General features: G+C 38.6%; 2 protein-coding genes across 3 annotated transcripts; both read right to left on the bottom strand.

The window, feature by feature from the left end:
• Nucleotides 1-3,943: 3,943 nt before the first annotated feature.
• On the bottom strand, nt 3,944-13,330 carry irf4a (interferon regulatory factor 4a). 2 transcript variants are annotated; one of them, XM_075483296.1, is made up of 9 exons: nt 12,610-13,330; nt 11,745-11,944; nt 11,351-11,537; nt 10,519-10,604; nt 10,206-10,383; nt 9,667-9,714; nt 8,869-9,264; nt 7,193-7,305; nt 3,944-6,190 (listed from the first exon to the last, which is right to left on the bottom strand). In XM_075483296.1, the coding sequence occupies exons 2-9, from the start codon at nt 11,940-11,942 to the stop codon at nt 6,041-6,043; spliced, it is 1,356 nt and encodes a 451-aa protein (XP_075339411.1). In that variant the 5' UTR covers nt 11,943-11,944; nt 12,610-13,330; the 3' UTR covers nt 3,944-6,040. The 2 variants fall into 2 exon arrangements, with proteins under 2 accessions (XP_075339411.1, XP_075339410.1); XM_075483295.1 differs by having other exon boundaries at nt 3,945-6,190; nt 9,667-9,747; nt 12,610-13,329.
• An 83-nt stretch (nt 13,331-13,413) lies between these two features.
• On the bottom strand, nt 13,414-19,066 carry dusp22b (dual specificity phosphatase 22b). Its single transcript, XM_075483297.1, has 7 exons — nt 18,908-19,066; nt 18,584-18,617; nt 18,421-18,503; nt 17,691-17,740; nt 15,390-15,464; nt 14,014-14,185; nt 13,414-13,869 (listed from the first exon to the last, which is right to left on the bottom strand). The coding sequence occupies exons 1-7, from the start codon at nt 18,926-18,928 to the stop codon at nt 13,729-13,731; spliced, it is 576 nt and encodes a 191-aa protein (XP_075339412.1). The 5' UTR covers nt 18,929-19,066; the 3' UTR covers nt 13,414-13,728.
• Between the last annotated feature and the right edge of the window lie 2,503 nt (nt 19,067-21,569).

Below are 21,569 nucleotides of genomic sequence, written 5' to 3' on the forward strand. Positions count from 1 at the left end.
TGTGAGGTCTAAATTTCTTCCCTATGGAGAACATTATAATGTATGATGTTCCATGAAAATCTCTTTGCTGCCATGTCATTGTTACTTTAATTGGATCTATCAGTAGAATAGATAAAGCAAATTATAAAGAATTAATAGGAACATAGGAGCATAGAAACATTAACATTGTAAACTTGTATAAACAGAAATCAAATAGGGAATAAAACAATAATCAAGTAAATATTGAATGAATGTAATTTCTTTTAAAAACAAAATAGAAAAAAAGGTCAATGTCAACATTTCTTACTTGTACAGGATAGACATAAATTATCATCAAATCATGTTCAGTGACATAATTTTACTTGATAAAGTTTGTGAAATTATAACCCAGTACTGTTAGGCTTTCTAAAACACCACTAAAGCAGCGCAACAATTGTACAGTATACCAGCATGAGACCGTTGTGCTTAACCTTAAAAACTACCCCAAGATGAGATGTGTCAGAGTGGCCACCGTGTGTTTATCTTGCATACCAGCTGAGTGGCAGAAGGCATAGTTTTCTTGTAAAGCTACGGCTACAAAGTGCTTTGAGTACACATTCACACACACACACATAGATATATATTTATAGAGCTGAAGCACAGAAGCATGTACACACACACGCACATATACATATATATGTGTATAGATATATATATATATATATATATATACATACTTATTTACATATATAGATCCTTGGTCCCTGCCAGTCATCTGGAGACCACACACCCAGACCACACAGATTCTGAGAACAATCCGACTTACTCTCACGCAAAAAGGCCAATGAGCTGTCATTCTGACCACTTCTGTTTCTCTGTCAGTGCTGTCTGCATGTGTCTTGATACACAAAAAAAATGCATTTCTTTAGATAGGAAATTGTCTGTAGGGAATTCTAATATTCCTATTTTAGAAAACTAATGAAGCCAAATCAGTCAAAGAGTTAGTTTTTTTTTTTTTTTTACAGATATGCTGGTGGGTGTAGGTAGAGGACTGTTTTTCTTAGTTCTGTTAAGACCGTCACATTCCTTGGCCAATATGTATCAAAGGCCTTGCGGTTGCATGATTACTGCTATCCGGTCCAACCATGCTAATATGCAGCCATTATGGTTCACAACTCAACTTTCTCCAGCTCCTGAAAGGACAAACCGATGATAGACCACTCCCTGCTGGCCATTTATCTTACTACATTTTTGGCTGTGCACAGTTACTTGGCTCTGTTTAAGCTTTAAAATCTTGATCTTCTCTGCTTATTCTTTGTCTCATAAAACAATCTAGATAATGATGAAATTGCAGTTTTTACTATTTTGTCTGATGATATTTTGGTGCGACATCCTTTATCTCCAAAGCCCCTGGAAGTTGCCAGCCAAACTAAATAGACAATGCAGCCCAGGCACCAATACCAGGTAAATGACCATATTGTTCTGCTTATCAACTCTTATCTGTTTAGGCTCATGTCTGAAGTCATCTGATGGCTGCTTTCCATTACATTGCTGCTCCTTATCCGACAACTGTTATTGCTTTCCTGCCATCGTAACGTATTGGGTCATAATCATTGTTGTCTGAAGACACTAACATAAACGGAGACGTTGAAAAACAACCCCAACTGATTCATTTTGCTGATAAAGATTTTATTTTCTAGGAATGGAAGAAATTCTCATGTTTCCTGTAGATCACATCCAGATAATTAATTGCATTATAATGACATTCCATAACAATTTCAATCTGACAATGATAAATAAGCAACATTGATAATTGATTTGCGAGCACATACCTTCCAGGTCAGTTTTTACTGACAGTCCTGTGGTCTGCCATGTTCAAAAGTGATGAGAGGATCATCTGTCAACAGTTTATCAGCATGTTTGTGACCATCACGGACTTCCTCCTGAGTACACACGTTTAGCCATGGGCCGGTGGGTGATGACTGGTGGATTCATAAGGTCACTTTGAGGGGTCAGACTTCTCTCTAACCTTAACTGCTAGCAACATTCACCAGTTATGGAGGTTCAAATGACTGCCCTTCGGAGTCTGACCCCATACATACCTACTGGGCTCAGTGACTCAGTTCAAAGTCCACAAAAAGTTTATTTTAAAGGGACACTATGTAATAAATTAAGTCATTTATTAGCTCAAATCAACATATTCATTCATAAGTTAGTCCTCATTGGTGTAAAATGATCTCTGTCAAAAATCTCACTTATCCTCCTGAGTGAAAAATAACTTGTCTGTATCTACATAGAGCAAGTAAGCTCTATGGAGGCTGCCATGTCCTTCCGGTCTATGAAAAACGACGAAGTGCCGAGAGGGACATAAAGCACTTCGAATCGCGATTTCCCCACCAGGCCTACAAGCAGAAATGACGTCATTGTGACGTCATTTCCGCCAAATGGCTTATTACAGCCGCTAATGCTAAATAGATTTTATTCCTTGGCACATATGTCTTTGTGTTCATTAGCTTTCTTTTTGTAAGTGCATCATCTTCTTCTTTTTATTATTATTCCTATGCTCCCCCTGGATATCTTCTTTTTGGCGTTATGCTCACATTTGTAAACTGTTATTTTGTTGATTTACTAATAAAGTTTAAAAAAAAAAAAAAAAATGCTAAATAGATTTTATCTCGTAAATGATCCCACTAATAATGCATTGATTGTTACCAAACTTCTGCCGTAGTACACATAGGCTCTTAACTCACAAAACGAGGCATTAGAAAGTTTGTAAGTTTACCGGGAGTTTATTTACCGCTGCTAATGCTCCTATTGCTAACGCTAACGCTGCGTCGACGTCACTTCCGGTAACTCCCGGAATATGACTAATTGCATTGCTTGCACACCAAAGGAGATGTTATGTTATCTGACATGTTATCTGTCATCTGTATTCATAGTGTTGTTGTATGTGTGTTATGTAATCCTTTGTACTGTGTGTCTTGATTTCTTTTTGTTTGTATGGACCTTGAGTCTGAAGCTATAGCTTCTTGAATCTTGACACATTCCGCTTGCCGTAGTTCAAGAAGTTGCAGCGCACATTTGAAAACGTGAGGCGCTAGAGAGCAAATTCATTCAACTTTGCAAAATAAAATTGCACCACTAGATGGGGGAAGAAATTACATAGTGTCCCTTTAAGTGCTTACTCTGTTTTTTCATTGTTAATTGTGTTGTTTATGATTATGTGTTGTTTTGTGTGTTTCTTTTTCTGATTATATTTCTGAGAGTGGGCTCTCAATCCTCACGTTCAAGCCACAGTTCCAGGCCACAAAAAGCTACACAAACCAGCAGATGTCACTAAAGCATTGTTAATTTTTTATCCTGACTGAACCGCTTCATTTTCTTGGTTCATTTAGTCAAAAAAAGATTTCACCAAAAAAATCTCCATTATGTACTTTATGTCACTGAAAAGTTGAATAACAGAGGTAGGACATATAGAAAGGCCACAGGGGCAACACTGAAACCATCCAATAATAATATGATACCTGTGTGAAGACATTGAAGTAGCAGGAGGAAATGGTTAATTTCTTTAAATTGAAATTTTTAAAGAACTTTTCACTTGTATATATAAAAAAAATGTATTTGTTTCTGCATACCATTAAAAATTCAGAAATGAGAAAGTTCCATTAAAAAGCAGAGAGATGTGGGAATAAGGTCAGGTTTCATCACATATTTTTTTTAGATAAAGCATGATGTGTTTTGTTTCACTGTGAGTCAGTCAAATCGTATTCAACACCATCACTGGGTAAAGACGGAACTTACAGAATCACTTTCTTTTGGAGAATGTTAAAATGATGTTGATAGTTTCTTTTTCTCTATAAAGCCATTTTCAGACATGGTACAGGAGTATCAGTTGAATGAACAGTCCAGGTCAGAGTCTCAGGTTATGGGCAAGGCAATGTCACTTAGAGTAACGGCTTGTAGAGGCGGAAAAACTGAAGCCTGACTACAAATGATGTGGCTTCCTGCAAAGGGGGAAGCACCATGGCAAATGAGTGAATGTGTTTTCTTTTCTTTTTTCTGCCTTTCTCTAACCAAATATGATTTTCTCATTCTTCCTCCCTGTGTTTGCAAATGTAGAGAGTTCAAAAATCAAACAAGCACAGTATATGTGGTAGTTTTGGATATGTTTATTTAAAAATAAATCTCAAAATACCATTTTTATATTAGAAAAATATCCAGATCAACATGTGGTGCTTGAAATCATTTACAAGGACAAATATGATTTTTTTTTTTAATCTCCTCTGTAGTTTTCTACAGCTGTAAACTGTGACGTGAGATGGGTGTGTGTGTGTGTGTGAGTGTGTTTGAGTCACTGATGTTGTGGGTGGGGGAGTCACATGCTTTATCCTGAGTCCATAAATGTCAATTCCTGATAACGGTAATACCGCAACTGTGTACCTACCCACACACATGCATGCATTTTATCCTCGTTATATTACAAGTTCAAGTATACTTTTGACTTCAAACATCACAAATTAACAGCGGTGACCAGATAATTATCACGCAAACACACATGACACACAATAATTGTACACTGAACATTAAGCAAACTGATTTTGTGTCAAATTTCTTGACCATGAAGTAATACAAAATCTGAGAGTTCACTAATTTGATAATGAGGGTAAAAAGAATTTGTGATTAATGGGAAAAAAAAGAGAAAGCTCATTCCCGCCAGTTATTTTGGTAAGACTCTGAGAAAGTGATGTGGTTTAAGTGTGAGGGAAGTAAATGCTGAGATTGAAACTCTGGACCACAGAAGAAAAACAACAAAACCTCCATCCCTCCTCCTTCAGTATTAACTTGTAGGACAACAGCAGCATGAGGAATTCAACTCCAGTAAATTTAGCATTCTGTGTTTCTGCCGTTGTGCATGGTACTTTGTAGAGCTCTCTGTGTGCGTTTTGCTGGCCACTCAATCCAAAGGTCTCAATCCAAACCTCTACAGTGAGAATCTCATGGGAACTAGACAATTCGCCCATACCTTAACATGCACATCGACCATGAAGGTAGTTTTCCTTCCCACTTGTGAGGCCACCAGTTTCAGATCTAGTGGAACAGGTATCATTTCCCTGTAAGTTACGGGATGAGTGAGATTTTTCCGGTGAATGTGCCTCAGCCCAGTTGGGTCAAGGTTCATCACAGCCAAACATAGCACTAGAACCTCAAACACCGTTCGGATTGTAAGTTGTATGCTACTTGTCTGCTTCTTTTTTTTGTGAGGATGCAACACAAGTTATTATCTAGTTGCAAACCATAATCATAAGTTTAAAGTCCACAAGCTTTAGTCAAAATGGTTTTCAAATGAGATCATTTCTAAAATGACTTATTATGGATCTGAATAAATTAAACTATATTGTTCTTCACTAGGAAGAGGCAATGATTAAATAAAAGGCCGCAGTATAAGCATGATATTTAGTTTCAATGAAACAGTGCTCTCTGCACACAGCTCATGATCCACTGGAGTCTTTGGGTAAAGAAAAAAAAACCTGACTGAGAACCACAGCTGTTGGCTTTGTTGAGCTAAGCCTCTTCTGCAAGCATGTACATTTCGGCCACAGAACGAGCTACATCAGAAGCGAGAAATCGTGATCGTGTCTTCACTGCCACTTTACAAGTGCACGAGTCACACTGTCAACTGCTACCTGTGAATGAAGAAGTATTCATCTAAACTGCTTTATCACTTTGACGTATCAGTGTTTGTCTTAGGGGCCATTCTTCCTGTGCACCTGTGCTAGTACTTCCTGTCTCAGCTTGCCCTCCGCTCCCCTCATCTCCCCCACCCTCAAACCGCATCCTTCACACTGTCACAATAATATTTGTAGATTAAAAGAAAAAGAAAGAACTTTACTCCACAGTCACAGAGACACAGATTATGATGCATAGGTGTGCAAGTAAAAATCACAGGGTCTTCCCCATATCTACCCCTCCACACTATCATTTACAGTACACAGCTCTGCAGTCAAAAGGTGTTATGAAAGGTCACAGCTTTACAGTCACACTCACACCCTCCTGCTTGTGTACGTGTGTTTTTGTGTGCTTGTCACTCTTGAATATGCTGGAGAGGTCTCTGGGCAGCATAGTCAGTTGTTGGAGAGGTGTTCTGTTCCTGGATGTGATCGTAGGCCCGCAGGTAGTGACCAGTGTTCTGCTGGTAATAGTACACCAATTTCCGGGCAAACACTGGTTCCACCTAAAATGAAAATGTTTTTTCATGTTTCAAACATGTATGTCACAGCAAAGGTAGAGAGCATGGCCCAAACAAAACTGCCAAAAACTGCATACTGACTTCATTTTGTGAATTTTCAGGGATAGTATTTTTCACTACATAGGAAAAAGCTACAGAACCAAATATGCAAATATCGCACTTCTGTTTTCCTCTCCATTTTAAGAAAGCCGTGTAAGACAATAAACATGGCGTATAGCTCTGTGATCTCTCTCTCTGTAGGACACCAATTATAAATGAATTCCATGTAATCTAGATTTAGATTATTTTAATGGTATACTGACAACACAAATGAATCTTTTAACTAAGACCTGCGAGTTATGCCAGCCTTACCATGAGTGAAGATATTCACTTCCAAAAAGAGAATTTAGTGCTCATGTATTTATGGAATAAGTAACTGATAAATCAACATGAACATTTATACTAATGTGTATATTTCAGTTACGGATATAAAATCAGTTTAGTCTGTGACATTCAGCTTTGCCTTAAGCTAATGCTTGCTCTTCGGAAAGGAGATTACTTTGGACTAACCAGTTTTCTGTGTTTTGTGATTCATTCTGTAAGTTTTCATATGTTTTTATTTAATAAAAAGTCATTCAAATATGTTATGTTTAAGTCAGATTTTAGCCAAATATGACCAATGATTCTAATGCTTATAAAACGATGACCAGTGTAAATAAGCAGGAAGTACTGCCATCTTTTTATCCATTCAACATCAGCATGACCACAGACTTTACTGAAGGCTCAGAAATTTCAGCAATGGGCTGCCAAGACATAAGGATGGCTATAGCTGATTGGTTCCAAGATTGCTTGGAAGATATCAAGATCTAAAATTTCCCAAAAACAATGTTCATAAAACAAATTACAGTAGTTAGAATTCATTCTAACCATTTTGATAATCACCTTGGAGACTAATTGTTTGTGTATTTAAAAAAACATTGCATCTGTTTACCAGATAAAGTTTTATACCTGTGCTGTAATCATTTTCCTTGGACGCTGGGGGTCTGGATACTCGTCCCCGAAGCATAGCACCACCTGGTGTCGTGGTAGATGACGACCATTATGGGCAAAATCTTGTAGATCTAGAAGGAGATACCATTTCCATTTAAACCTATGATGTATGAGTTTCAGAATGCTCAGGCATGTGACATTGAACAGGCATTGTAAATAATGTTCACTACCCCATTTAGCTCCCATGACATTTTCTTCAGTCACAATGTCTTTTCTAGAAATTACTGGTGAGGATGATGGCAATTCAATATGAAACAGCACAGACAATACAATCTTGTCATGCAGTGTGGTAGACCACAGGAGGTGGGTGGGGACTCCACAAACTCTGGCCCCCTGCTGAGAAGATGAGTGCCTTCTTTAAACTACTTCAAAAATGAGGGACTTACCCAACTAAAACATGTGAACATTCTTCATCATAATTATCACTGCTATCAGCACAACCATTAGCCTGTCAATATGACCATAGTCATTGTCATACTGTCAATGGCTAAAGCAGTAATGTGCATGCTTATTTGTCTCAAGCTCATTTGAAAATTTGTGGACGATAAGAGGCAAGGCAGTTAGTTAGATTTTTTTTTTTTTTTTTTTTTTTAACTGTAAATGGACCTGAATCCTGGCATGGCAGACTGTGTGCCATCAGACAGTCATGCTATTAGCTTGATTGGAAAGTTGGACAGGTATTCTCTTAAAAAGGATACAGAATATGCCATTTTTCTTCCACATGACCAGCTTTGTTTGCTTCATCTATTTAATTTCTCTTTGAATAATTAATCAATTTATTAATTTAAATATTCTAAATAACACTGGTTTACAATCCCTTGTACAAAATAAGTTGAACGCTATCTATGCAATTCATCCATCCATCCATTCATCCATTTTCTATACCGCTGAATCCGTTGGTCGGGTTGCGGGGGGGCTGGAGCCTATCCCAGCGGTCAATGGGCGAGAGGCAGGGTACACCCTGGACAGGCCGCCAGTCCATCACAGGGCCACACAGAGACAAACGAGACAAACAACCATACAAGCTCACACTCACTCCTAAGGACAATTTTAGAGACACCAATAACTTAACATACATGTTTTTGGACAATGGGAGGAAGCCGGAGTACCCGGAGAGAACCCACGTATACACGGGGAGAACATGCAAACAAAGGCCCCAGCTTCTATGCAATTCAGTGTAATAGAAAAATACCACTAAAATCTATGAACAAAAGTGATCATAAGTGGTTGTGACCAAGCACAATTACTTATGAACTTACAACAGTACAATTTTAAAGAACTTCTGCTTTATTTCATGGCAGAAGTTTCATTCTCCCATTATTTCATGGAAACTAAAGTTTATTTTAAGATGCCTCACTGCAAAGATAAGGATTTCAAACTGACCCCACCCAGTTAGTTACAACTCACGTTAATATAGATCTTTACTGATTTGGGTGTATATTCAAACAATTGTTATTTCCTTCATGTATAATATTGTGTGTCATTTTACTTAAAATCGACATCACATGTTTTAAATCTCACTGAAGTAAATTTCTGACCTCTGATTTTGGGATGTATAAACAAATGAATATGCAGTCCACCACTGTGTGACACATGTCAACACTTGTGTACTGCAGTTGCATATTACTGCTTACCAATAAGGAACTGATGGGTGTCAAACAGTTTGCGTGGCTGCTCCTTCTCCAGTTTGTTGGGTTTATCCATATACGGAGCCAGAGGTCCTTCCCAGTACACCCGTCCCTGACACAGGCGTTTAGCGTACAGCCCATCTGCCATCATCCACAGAAGCACCCCCTTCTCCAGTATGTTAGGAAGCATCTCGGCACCCTGTCTCTGAGACTCAGGGTATGGAGACGGAAAAAGAATGATTTCTGCGCCACTGTGAAACTTGTCCTCTGGACATGGGGAAGAAGAGGATGGGGAGGACGTGGAGAAGGAGGAGGAGGTGATCCGACAACCTTCTGGGTTGGTGACTGTAACTTCCTTCACCAGTGTTTCTCTGTAGTATAAGGATACATGCAGGCTGAAATCTGTAAGAAAGAGACAAGCATTTAAGAGATATCCACAAAGAAATAGTGATCAGAATCTGAACCACACAGCATGTTCGGGAGGAGGGTCTGAAATACTTTCAGATTAATTACTAATTACGATGTTGAGTATCTCCCTACTCTCTTCTCATTCTATGCATCTTCTCAACCCTCCTGTTTTATTGTATGATCATGTGATTAATAAAAAAGAAAAAAATTCAAGATTATGAGCTGTTGTTCTGGGTTTCAGAATAGGGAAGTATGTGTCGTATGAGGTGGTTATAGTTTCTTATCAGTACATGCAAATACAATAGAAATAGCAAACGTTTAAAAACAACTAGCGTGAGTTCTTGTTATCTTAAGTCTGTGCATATCCATGTTAGTGCACCAGCGACAGTTATTTACCTGTTATGATATTGTTGTGGTCCATTGTATACATAGACGGTTGAGACTCTGAAAAGTAGGTGTGGAATGAGAGCTGAAAACCTGCATTGAAAACGACATATACAGATAAATGCATTCATTAAAGTACTGGATGTGAAACTGTGGAAATGTGAGTAATCATTATGTTTGTTGATTTTCTTATTTGAATTGATTTATGTTGTTTAACTCAATAGCAAATCTAATGAATATCCACCATCTTGTCAAAAGCACCATCTTTTCTACCAAAATCTTATTTGCAAAAGAGGGGATCAAATTAATATAATGGAATATTAAGGAAATAAACAATGTACAACTTTGTTTAAACCTCACTTACATTTTGTATATAATGACTTTAAATCTACAGCATGTAGAATGTAGATTCATAAATCATCTTGGAGATAGCTGTTAAGATTTTACGTTGCCTAAGAACTATAAGATTGCTCTTAAAGCCTCAATAAATAGATAACACCTGGCGCAATTCTAAATGCTTTATCCATGAGGTGAAAATGTAGTTCACTCACCATTTTCTGTGTGGGATCCAGGCCAAGCCCTGTTGATTGGTGACGGGAAGTGGCACTGACTGTACTGCAGCTCTGCATGTGGCCCATGGTGATGTGTATTAGGAAGAGACTGTTGATCTGCTGGTCCGTGATAATCTCTCCAGTCCCTTCTCTCCTGAGAAACCACAAAGCTGGGTACCTAGGGAGGAAGCACTGGGATAGTCACTAGACTCAGAGAAAACGTCACTAAACTTATTCTCTTTTTTTCTTCTTTGTATGCTACTTGTGGATTAAGCTTAGTTTATTGGACGCAACGGCTTCTAAATCTGCTGACCTGGTTGTGCAGTGATGTATATGGAGGGATGTAGCCTATGGCACTGACTTGAGATGGTGTCTCCTCCATGATGCTCATCTTCATTCCTATTAATGAAAAGGAAAAGACGTCAGTCAGATAATTTGTCCACAGTGTCCACAGGGATTTCCCTGAATATCTAAGAAAGGATTATCCCTACAAGGAACTGTTAAAGATTTCTCAGGTTTATAACATTGTTTCATTTTGAAAATTAACAATAAACTGACATATATAAAAACATATTGTCAACCTAATAAATGTATTTTGTCAAGTTTAAACTATGAATATTTTATGTATTTATTGGGTTGTACTATTTTAATTTGAGGTGGATTTGCAAAGAGAGTGCACCGTGCAACTGAGTGCATCTAAATCTTGTCAATTTTGAGTTGTGTTAGTCCAGATAGCAAAAACTACTCTTGTGTGACAAAAACTGTTGTATGATGGCAGAGACTTAGTTATGCAAGGCTGAGGTCGTCTGGCTGTGTTATATGCACCCTGCGCTTAGTAACCGAAGCCCTCTAAAAAAAGCACTATGGCCTTTTTGGTTCATGCTTTGGCTTCCTTTGTGCTTCCTGCCTCATCGGAATCAGCAACAATGGTGCATATGTGTGTGAAAAATCACCAATAGTCTTCAAATCGTGTAAGTAAGTTGTGTGAAATGCTATAATATTTGGTATATGCAGGTGAATCCTTGCAGTTGCATAGGTTTGTGGCAGATTTTGTGATCACTTTCTCTCACCTCATACATGGGTAACTAAATGTTATTAATCTAAATCTTAGCAACTCCCTACACCCAGCAATGCTTAATACTCACCCTTTTTGGCTCCCTCTGGGATAATTCTGTAAACTTTGTATGGGTCTGAGATGTCCAGTTGGCTTCTTCCCACAATTTCATCAAAGTCATTGCTTTTATTAAGGGCACATCGTAGTCTGGTCTTCCATGTGGGGGGGTCTGGTTTGTCTACACCCTCCTTATATTTTCCCTTGAACATTGCCCATGCCTGAAATAATAATTTAAACCATCTCTTAACTTCCTCTTTAGTTGCAACAAACCAACTAACGGCTTAATAAATTAAAGAGAAAAAAAAAAGCTTTTAAATTAACCTTCAAGATATAAGCAACTCTTTTAGTTTTTCACAATTTGCTATTTTTAGATAGATACATGTGCAGTGTTAAACTTGCACTTATCAGAGAAGTGATGGTCTGACCTTGAAGAGTGCAGCATCCTCCTCTCTGTTGTAGTCTTGCTTTCCTGCATGCTTCCACGGAATCCTAAAGATGGTTTTCTCATCATTTTCCCAAACCAGGCCGGGATACCTCCCGCTGTCAATCTGATCAATCAGCCACTGTCTCAGTTTGCCATTGCCGCAACCAACTGACAGGCCACTGTCCTCATCCAGGTTCATCTCTGCAAAACAAAACGTAGTAAAATAAAGATGCTACCTTTGTATGGAAAGATTTAGGCTTTTCTATTAGAATATATATTTGATTAAAGCATTAACTTAAACAGCTATAATTGCAATTGTATGTTAAAATATATTACCACATGCCACCTGTTTTAATACTGAAAGAGTAGCCATGGTTAATTAGTTATTTGAACCCCACATGGACTTCCTTCTGCAGCCATAGCTGCAAATTTAGCAATCCCTTTTTAATGCATTCCATCATACCATCCAGCTTTAATACTTTACTTGATACTTTGTGGATACACGTTTAAGTGTCGGGGAAGTGGTTAAGGTGAGATATTGTCTTCACCTGTAAATAAATGTGACTGATTTGAGAAGAGTGCATGGATGACAACAAGACTTTGCTGTAAACACAACTATATATTTGATTACGCAGTATGTTCATATGATGAAATGTTCGTCACATGTTGCCTAAAAGCAGGTGAAAGAAAAACAAAACATCTACCGACAGAATTACTTGCAGCTTTAAGAATTTTATCCACCAAAAACTGATATTAACAGGGTTCAGACTTCCTTACAGAAACTTCTGAGATTACTTGATGCAGTTGTCATAGAATAAATCGATTTAAATGCATTCTTCCGTTTAAAATGAGCTTCTGTTGCTTACCTTTGCATATGTTTGATCCAACGTTGCAATCTGTTTAAAGACTGTCGGGGTCCTATTCTTAAACGTTGTCACGTCTTGATTTTACTGGGAGGAGCCTCTCGGGCTCTGTCAAAGTTTAAGAGGAGATGCGCTACGATCGTGCATTTATTTCTGTGAAACTCGGCGCCCACACAGCACTGCGGTGGGGAATCCCTCTAGTGACACCCTGAGCAGAGACGGAATGGAAGAATTAACCGTGCCATCACAAAAACATCAATTAACATATCAGTTATTTGTACTAAAAGCCTAGTGATTCAACCTAATTTCCACTGACAAAACTGCTCACTGGAAAGATCCGTAAAGACTCCAGTATAATTTCAGAAGAAAAAAAAATGATAAGGAAAGGCTGAATTCACTGATAATGACAAGAAGCAAAATCAGCGGAAGGCACACAATTGAATTACAAAAATACTCTAAATTGTAACTTCAATAGTAATTACTTAGTAATACTGCCCCCCAGTGGCTGCTGCTGCTTATGCCATGTTACCTATAGTGTGTATTGTGTACTTGTCCACTGGGCTGTAGGTAAAATCGAACTATGTACAAATAAAGAATTTTTAACTGTCTTAGAGCCCCTGAACACAGTTAAGCCAATTCCTAATGAACGAAAATGAGCTTGGTGTTTTTGATGCCACCATGCATGACCTTCCTGTCACAAGTCGACAAACAGGAAGAGAACCAGGAAACACAGCAGTTAAGTGAGTACACAGTGTGTTTTATCTCCGTCAATATGACAGCCCATCGACCGACAACCTCACTTGGCACTTGGGTTTGATCCTTTTATTCAGCAATTTGAAATCATAGTAACCACAGTGAAAAAAAAACGTTTATAAGTTTAAAAAAAAACAACAACACAAAAACAATCTATCAATAAATGCTAAAAATGTATATGCACTATACATAACGACCAACTTTTCCACCATTTATTGTCCATGACATTTGGAGGATTATTCAGTGTGTGACAAATGTCCAAACAGAAGCCCAGTTCTGAACACATTAGACCTCTATACAAGTCCAGAATAATTCAGGATTTTATAATCCGTTGGGCCGAGTTGCAGAAGATCCCATCAAAAGCTCTCATCAAGTACCTCCAGGCAGGTTAGATGCATGTTTCTCTACCTCTTCACTTTTGACCATGGGCACCCTGGCAAGCAAGTCACGTATATCAGCCTCATCACTGAAGGGGTTGTCTTTGTATTTCTTCTGAAGCCATTCTCTGAACTTGGGGGGGGGGGGGGGGGGGACGACACATGGTAAAGTAAACTATTTCTTATCATACTGTACACAAATTATGCACGGTTCGACTTTACCCTGTAATGCAGTGGTATGTTTAAATTCTCTTACGCCCCATTTCACACGACTGACCTGTTGAGCTTGAGTAGTCTCAAACTCCTGCAGCTGCTGCTGGAAGCCCAGGTTGGGGCCAGCGCAGGGCCGGGCCACCCTCACGGCAGCCAGCACGTCCTGCCATCCCAGTCCTGTCACCGTCATGATGTAAGCTACCACCAAGGTGACACTTCGGGACACTCCTGCCAAACTATACAAAGAGAGGGTAGGACATATGGAGCACTAGAGCCGTCATAGTCTTTCATTCTTTACCATTTACTTTTGAATCTCATATGCAAATTGCTTTGCCGTCTTTACAGTGTATACTTTCTGATGGAGAATGACAGCCAGTATCAAGGTCCCACGGCTTTAGAGGCAAGAATAGTTCTTCCGCCGATATCATGTTCTTAATATACAATGTGTGAGGAGTTTTGAAGAGGTGGCTTCAGCGCTGACATATGCTTGTTGGCAGTGGAACACGGATGGCACTAAGTTGGACACAGATATGGCTGTCTCAGTTAACAGCAGTTATATTCTGCACATGTCAACACCAAATCCTGGCTTAAGAAACACGCATGCCGTGTTCAGTCAGTAACTGCTATTAGTAATCAGTATCTGTATGATATATATTTAAAGGCTATATGTTGCTTTAAAAGTGCAAGTCTCACATTAGTGACACAGAGCAAATCATTGCTTATTTTTGCTCATCCTCCATTTCAAAAGAATATTAGATAAAGATGCAAATCCAGGAGATTCTTAAGAGTTTTGAGGTTTGATTCCAAAGTTAAGATGCTAAACTCACAATCAGGGTAGGAGTTGAAAACCTTACCCTGGCTCAAAGACTCCACATTACAGCTACATAAATTTAACATGTACCATAAGTGACATCAGACTGAAAGGTGGGACACATGTGCAGAAAATCAAATGTAGGAACTGCAATGAAAAATTGTGGAAGTGAGGTATAAATACTGATAAATTCACACAAACACATCACACACTAAATGAGCTTTGGATTTTGGAAGGATTCTTTGAAGAAGACATATTGAGTACAGTAGAGAAACCCTTCTGCCTGTAGGTCTTATAAATAGCCACATGTATTTCTGAGAAGACCCTTTGTTCAACCAAATATAACTGCATGCTGTCAACACATTGTGAACTACCACACTACACAGAAAATGTGGCAAGACTTGTTACTGTACTCTGTTTTGGGAAGTTCAAGAATAGGCCTTCTTTTTTTTATTTAATCTCGTCTGTGCAGCAGCTACACATGGCTTCACTTGTGCACTTGTGTGCTGCAATGTCAATTTTTTTAAGGTCAAAGTGGATTTATGTAAATGTTTATGTAAATTTATGTTTGCGTCTGTACAATGGAAATCTATCTAGTTCAGTAACTTAAATAGCAAATGTTGTCTCACCAGTGGACAAGGCAGCCTTCTCCTTTCAGGCGGGACTCGTGCATGAACATTATACTTTGTTTAAAGTGCTGAGTCCTATGGAGCATAAGAAAATGCTTGTTATAACAAGTCATACTCACATTGAACTTCAATGATAGCGCAGTAATATCTGCTGTTTTCACTGTTATTTTGTTATTTCATGTATCTGACAGCTGAATTGTTGTTCACATGTTTAAACACTGTTTGCTGATGAGCATGTTCTTTTTAGACCATTCAGGTGTAATGTTTCCACAACAGATTTGTCAAAACTCTCCCTCCTCGAGGACAGAACAGGATCAGGGTATGTTTATCTCAGGTTTGAAAGAGTTGGTGGGATATTTCACAACAAATAGTTTCAAACACCAAGCATTCTTTAAAGCAAATGGGGGCGGCGAGGCTTACAGCTGCATTAATGTCTGTGGTATCTATAGGGGTTTGTGAGAATGTTTATATTTCTGCATTACTGTGACCAAAAACGGCATAACATTTTCACACAAATCTTGAATATAGATAAGGAGAACACAAAATGAGACAAAAACATTTTATTTGGGCATTTCACTGTTCGGGAAAATGATCCATAGTAACAAATCTATGAGTGGCAAAAGTTTTTATGCCAAAGTATTTACACTTTATATATAATGTATATATACTCAAAGTTTATATGAGTATGCATTTCCTGTAATTGTTGATCAGTCCTGCTCATCTGCTTGGAGGAATTTCAGCCCATTCCAACTTCATCTCTGGGATGTTGGTGGGTTTCCTCACTGGATAAGCTTGCTTTAGGTCCTTCAACAAGGGCTTTCACCTTGACATTCCAAAACATTAACTTTCTTCTTCTCTTAAGGCTTAGGCTCATTGTCTTTTGGCATGGTCCACTTTCTTCCTTCGGATTTGCTGGTATAAATCAGAATTAGCTGTTTCATCAATAATGGAAATCTCTCCTGGCCCAAATGAAGCCAAATGGGCCTAAACCATGTTTTACAGATTGAATATGGTCGTCATGTTGGAATACAGGGTTATACTTTCTCAAACCTGCAAACAATGGGTCCGATTGAGGAGTCCAAAAAAAAAAGATAAATATAAAAATGACCTCCTATCGTCTTTTCCTAAATTCTTTTTCCTTGACTTCTATGGAAAATGTCACGGGGTTAAGGAAAGATGGTTCTCATATTTATCCATACTGTACAACTGGATGAAAATAATCAAGTGTCACTATGACACCGCAAAGAACGTGGGATGGAATTATCTCCTTTCTTTCAATGAGGATGGTCCAGTATATCCTATGCTAAAGCATTGAAGCTCCATTACTTAGGATCTGGAGAATTCAAACAGCACTTCTCTTAGCTGCAGCTCAGACACTTCTGGGACATTTCACTCAGTTAGAAAGGCTCATAAGCAAAGCAGACCTGAGAAGTCGATCTCACCCAGTGTGTCTGACAGTGGACTGGTCCAAATTCTTAGAGAGGACTTTTTTAAATCCTTTTCCAGTCTAACAAGCATCAATAACCTTTCTTCTTCTTCTTCATAAATTTCCTTTGTTCATCCATGATACATTTACACAAACCTAATTGGTGAAAATCAAACTTAGATAGACTCTTCTTTAAAACAAAACAGGGTGTCCTTTCAAAACTGTTTGTCATACCACTGATTGAAAACACAAATTAAATATGGACACTGACTTGTAGTACATGTATGACATTGGTGATAATCTTGTCTGAGTATTTTTATTTTTTTTAAATGAGCCTGCTTTTGAGATGTCTACTTTTGGGAATTGTGTGAAAATCGAATGATGTTTTGGATCCCACATACAAAGTAATACAGACAATTATAAATTAGCAATTGGAACGGATTCATGAACTTTACCACATCACGTGTGTTGGTGAGAGGGGATATGGGTTGGGGTAGTAGATCAGTGCTGAGATCTGTTCTGCTAAAAGACTGTGTGAAGTGTAGCACTGAGCTTAGAGGACTGTGCACCACTTCTTTTTTTTTTTTCCCTCACAGAAGAAAAAACAAGTGCAAGTCTACGCCTTGTATTCATGACAAAGTAACAGCCATTCACCAACAGCTGAATGCAGCTGTGTTGCTGTGGTGTACGTGAAACAATGAGTTCACAGTCAAATGTTGGGCTTGTGAAAGCATATCATTTACACGTTAGCTTAAAGAAGATGAACCTCAGACACCCACGCATTGCAGCTTCAAATGGATGTGGTTCTCTCTCGCTACGCCTCAGCTTTTCATTGTTGTGCGCTGTGTTGTTGTGCTGCACATTTTGGTACTTACAGGTTTTGTGTGGGCAGGTCAGCTGCTGTAATGCAGAGATAGGTCATCTCCTAGTGGACAAAGCAAACTGGTTACCTGTCAGCAGTCAGTTGCTCTGATTTAGCACAAACCAGTGAACAAAAGGTAATGCATTGACACATTCTTGTTTGCACAAAATGTTTGCGTGTGTGTTGCTAATGGCTGAACATAGTCTGGATGTGATAGAATTCTAAGCTAAATCATGGTCACTATGGAACTAAGAAACACAGCTGCTTTTGACATTTTAACTTTCAGAGTGAGTTAATAATGAAGTTAACAATCCATAAAAAGTCATAATAATGAAGCCAGACTGTACAGTCCACACTGACTGAAGCAAGAACAAAACCACCTACTCTGACACCTCCACAAGCTCACAACTCAGCACACTCACTGTATCAACTGTTGTTGACTGGCATTCTTCATGATACTGTAAGAATCACATGAGCAGCTCCTCTGCTTAGTGTTTACTCGCTCGGGAATGGAAATTGTGAGATCAAGAAGAGGCAGAACTAAGGATAACAACTCCACTCCTTCCCGACTAACCTGACAGACTGCTTTATGAGCTATGACTGCTTTATGGGTCTGACCATTTCCAGAAAGTAAAATCAGCCTGTTCAGCTGCCTTTGTGTCTTTACTCCGCCTAAAGATTAATGGGAAACTTACAATGCACTCTTTTTCCTTTTAAACACCTGAGAGCTGGGATGTTCTCACCTGCAGGATAGGAGCTGCACTGTCATGAATGGACAGGATGTGTGTAATGTTGTTTCTGGCTAACTGTTCTCTATCTCTTGCATCTAGGAAAAACACATAACAAAATCAAACACCCCAGTTATGTGCAACTATGTCAAGTTAAAAAAGTAATGTTTGACATCACCTTTGAAATTCCCCAAGTACAAGTCCGGGAGGACCTACAAGGAAAGAGAAAACGGTGTACAGTGTTAGTGAAATGCTTCAATAACAATGGGTGGTTACAAGAACTGAAACATTAACAGCTGACTTAAAGTGACAACCTGGAGATATGAAGTGATAATTAGAAATAGTTAATTCATTGTTGACATTGAAATGGGATAATTAATAAATGATTAACTTAAGTCTATCAATAATAGGCTACATATACAGAAGAAATGCACAATTCTTAAACCACACTATTCAAATGAGGACAGCTCCGCGCAAGATCAGAAGGAAATCCGTACCGTACCTTGTTGATGCCATTACCCATGTCGAAAGATACAGACAGCTCAAACAATGTCACACTCGGTTTCCTTGCTGTTTAAAAAAGCTTTTCGCAAGTCGAATGCTTCCCAAATCCACGGGAGAGCAAACGCAGCTGCTCGTGTTTGAGCGAACCAAACACAGGTCCCCAAGCTTCTCGTGTTGGATCATGGGAGTTGTAGTTTATTTGTATGGGTGGGCTCCGTGAACCTACATGCCTGGATACTCACGCAGTTAGAATATCAACCTTTTATATTAAATGGCAACAAGAAGGCTACTCGACCCTCTTAAGGCTACTTCACTTAAAAACAGGAAAACAGGAAACAGGTGCGACTACCACTCACTGAAACATACCCTAAATAGAAGAACAATGTATAGGTCAAAAAGAGTCTTTCAAGGTGAACCCACTCAATCATATTGAGCTCCAGGGGAGGATTACAAACTCCTTGATTTCTATTGCACCTGATTATCAGTCCCGTTTTATATATTTTGGCATACCTGAACCTTTTCTTTCTCTTTCTCTTCCTTAAGAGTAGCTTCTCGACAGCCACCTTCCAATGAAGACCACTTCTGGTAAGGTTTTGGTGAACAGTAGATGGATCAACTGAAAGTTTAGGTGCATCTTTGGGGGAAAATGACATAAACAGGCGAATAGATAGCTAGCGAATAGATTTAAATCTATTAAATCTGAATTTAAAATAAAACGCACCATTCCAAACGGGCTTGATGAGTTTTAAAGCTTTTTTAAAAAAAAAAATGTATCAAATTTGTCCTGACCAAGACAGACAGCAGGTCAGACCAGCAGCTTATTTTCATCAATCACCAGTTATTATCATAAGCAGGGACAGCAATGATCAAGTATAATATTTATAGCCAAATTCACTTGGTGAGAGCAGCTTTTTTTTTTTTCAAGTAGTTTTTTGAGCTTATTGTGAATACCAGCAGCCATCCACAGTGCAAAGTATAATGATACAATACAATAATTGTCATACTATAAAAAAAAAATTCTGAAAGAATGACGCCGATATTGAGCCTTGTACAGGAAGGACTTATTTATGTGTCAACACTAAGACAATTCTGATGAATCAACACTTTTGCTGCCAACAACTGCACAAGGTTGGCCCTAAGGGGAGCTGAACAAGGACGAGTTAAGTTCTCCAAGAGAGTGACACAAAATGGCCTTTTCAGAAGCTCTCATTAACAAGAAGAGAGTTTAAGGTTCTGTGGATGGATGAGAGGTAATTTGACTTGTTTTGATACAAAGACATGGCTTTCATTTAGTGAAAGACAGGGGAAGCATTCCAACCCAAGAACACCATCCCCGTGGTCAAGCATGACCTAACTCTTTAAGGGTATATTGTTTTTAATCCATGTCCCATGCAAAAAGAGGAGCACAAAGGACCATTTGCAGAAAAACTTGGCGTTGGGCAGCAGACCATCAACATAGCATAGAAAAAGAAACTTTATAGTCACGAAATGATGATCAGAGAAAGAAATCATATTTTGTAGTGGTCCAGAATCCGAATCCAAATCCCTCCCAAGGATATGTTGAGTTTATTAAAGACCGTGAAGGCGAGGGAGCCTCAAAGTCCTGGTGAACATCATGGATGATGAGAGCAAATTCTCAATGAAGACATTCAGAAAGCTTCTTAAATATGATAAAGGTAAACAAAGGCTTTGACACTGATTACCAAGAAAGACTAAATAAATAAGCACATGGCCTTTTTGATCAAGAAAAAAAAAGAAACTGAGAAAATGTTTGAATTTAACATTAACATCTCTAACACAACACATCATCATGCTTTGTCTCCTAAAAGACCTTTAACGGAGAGGAACCACCTCCTTCCCCAACAACACAAAACTCCTTCGACGGCCGACACGGGCATTGAGAAGCCAGTTACGAGCACATGGGCAGCAACTGTGTCTCTATTACAGGGAAAGCATGACACCTGGCAGTTATGTGCAGATTAATATCATGATAACAACATCAACAGGAAGTTCTGCTACCCACTGCCCCACATTGAGAGCACGTTTACAATGCAAGCACCAGTTGCTTAAACTTCCTGGTGATCTGTTGTTGTTCTGTGTGTGCGACCACCAGACTACAGCTTGAATGGGAGGAAGAGCCTGTTGCTTCATGTTGTTTCAAATGTGTGAATCTGCTATTTTTACTAAATTCCTAAACAGTTGCAACTTGAATTAATACACAGTCTTATTGAAAAGAAATATCAGACAATCTGATCCACATTTTCTAAATTACTCTACAAGTAGTTATAATGGTAGATTGAATGTAATTGGCATGCACATTAACTGAGATCATTCAGTTCACCAGTTTGTTTGTCTAACTGTCAGTAACAGCTCGATTAGTCATTAACTGCAACAGAAAACTGGAAAGTTCTCTGAATAACCTGCAGATTACCAGCAATAAATGTGAATAACAGAAAAAGAAAAAAGAAAAAGTAAGCCACTAAACTGGCGCAACACGAGAAAGGTAAATCCGATACTGCTTTGTTGTGGTTTTAGTGTGCAAAAAGGAGGAATTTATAGTGTAGGCGTTGACAGATAGGCTGCCCAAAATGTAGGCTTACATGTCATACATTGCCCACACTGCCATAAGCTACGATTCAGGTGGTTTCCCGCTCTACTTT

The sequence above is a fragment of the Odontesthes bonariensis genome, chromosome 14 (genome assembly GCF_027942865.1).
Source record: "Odontesthes bonariensis isolate fOdoBon6 chromosome 14, fOdoBon6.hap1, whole genome shotgun sequence".
Taxonomy (NCBI): domain Eukaryota; kingdom Metazoa; phylum Chordata; class Actinopteri; order Atheriniformes; family Atherinopsidae; genus Odontesthes; species Odontesthes bonariensis.

Bases quoted from the DNA above. Each gene is read 5' to 3' on its own strand.
- irf4a (XM_075483295.1), bottom strand. From the start codon at position 11,942: ATGAACCTGGATGAGGACAGTGGCCTGTCAGTTGGTTGCGGCAATGGC. The intron at 9,265-9,666 runs GTAAATAACTGT...TCTTTCTTACAG, and splicing joins CCACAACAATATCATAACAG to ATTTCAGCCTGCATGTATCC. The intron at 7,306-8,868 runs GTAAGCAGTAAT...ATCTCCTTCTAG, and splicing joins CACCCATCAGTTCCTTATTG to ATCTACAAGATTTTGCCCAT.
- dusp22b (XM_075483297.1), bottom strand. From the start codon at position 18,928: ATGGGTAATGGCATCAACAAG. The intron at 18,618-18,907 runs GTACGGTACGGA...CTTTCCTTGTAG, and splicing joins TGGGTAATGGCATCAACAAG to GTCCTCCCGGACTTGTACTT. The intron at 18,504-18,583 runs GTGATGTCAAAC...TGTTTTTCCTAG, and splicing joins GTACTTGGGGAATTTCAAAG to ATGCAAGAGATAGAGAACAG.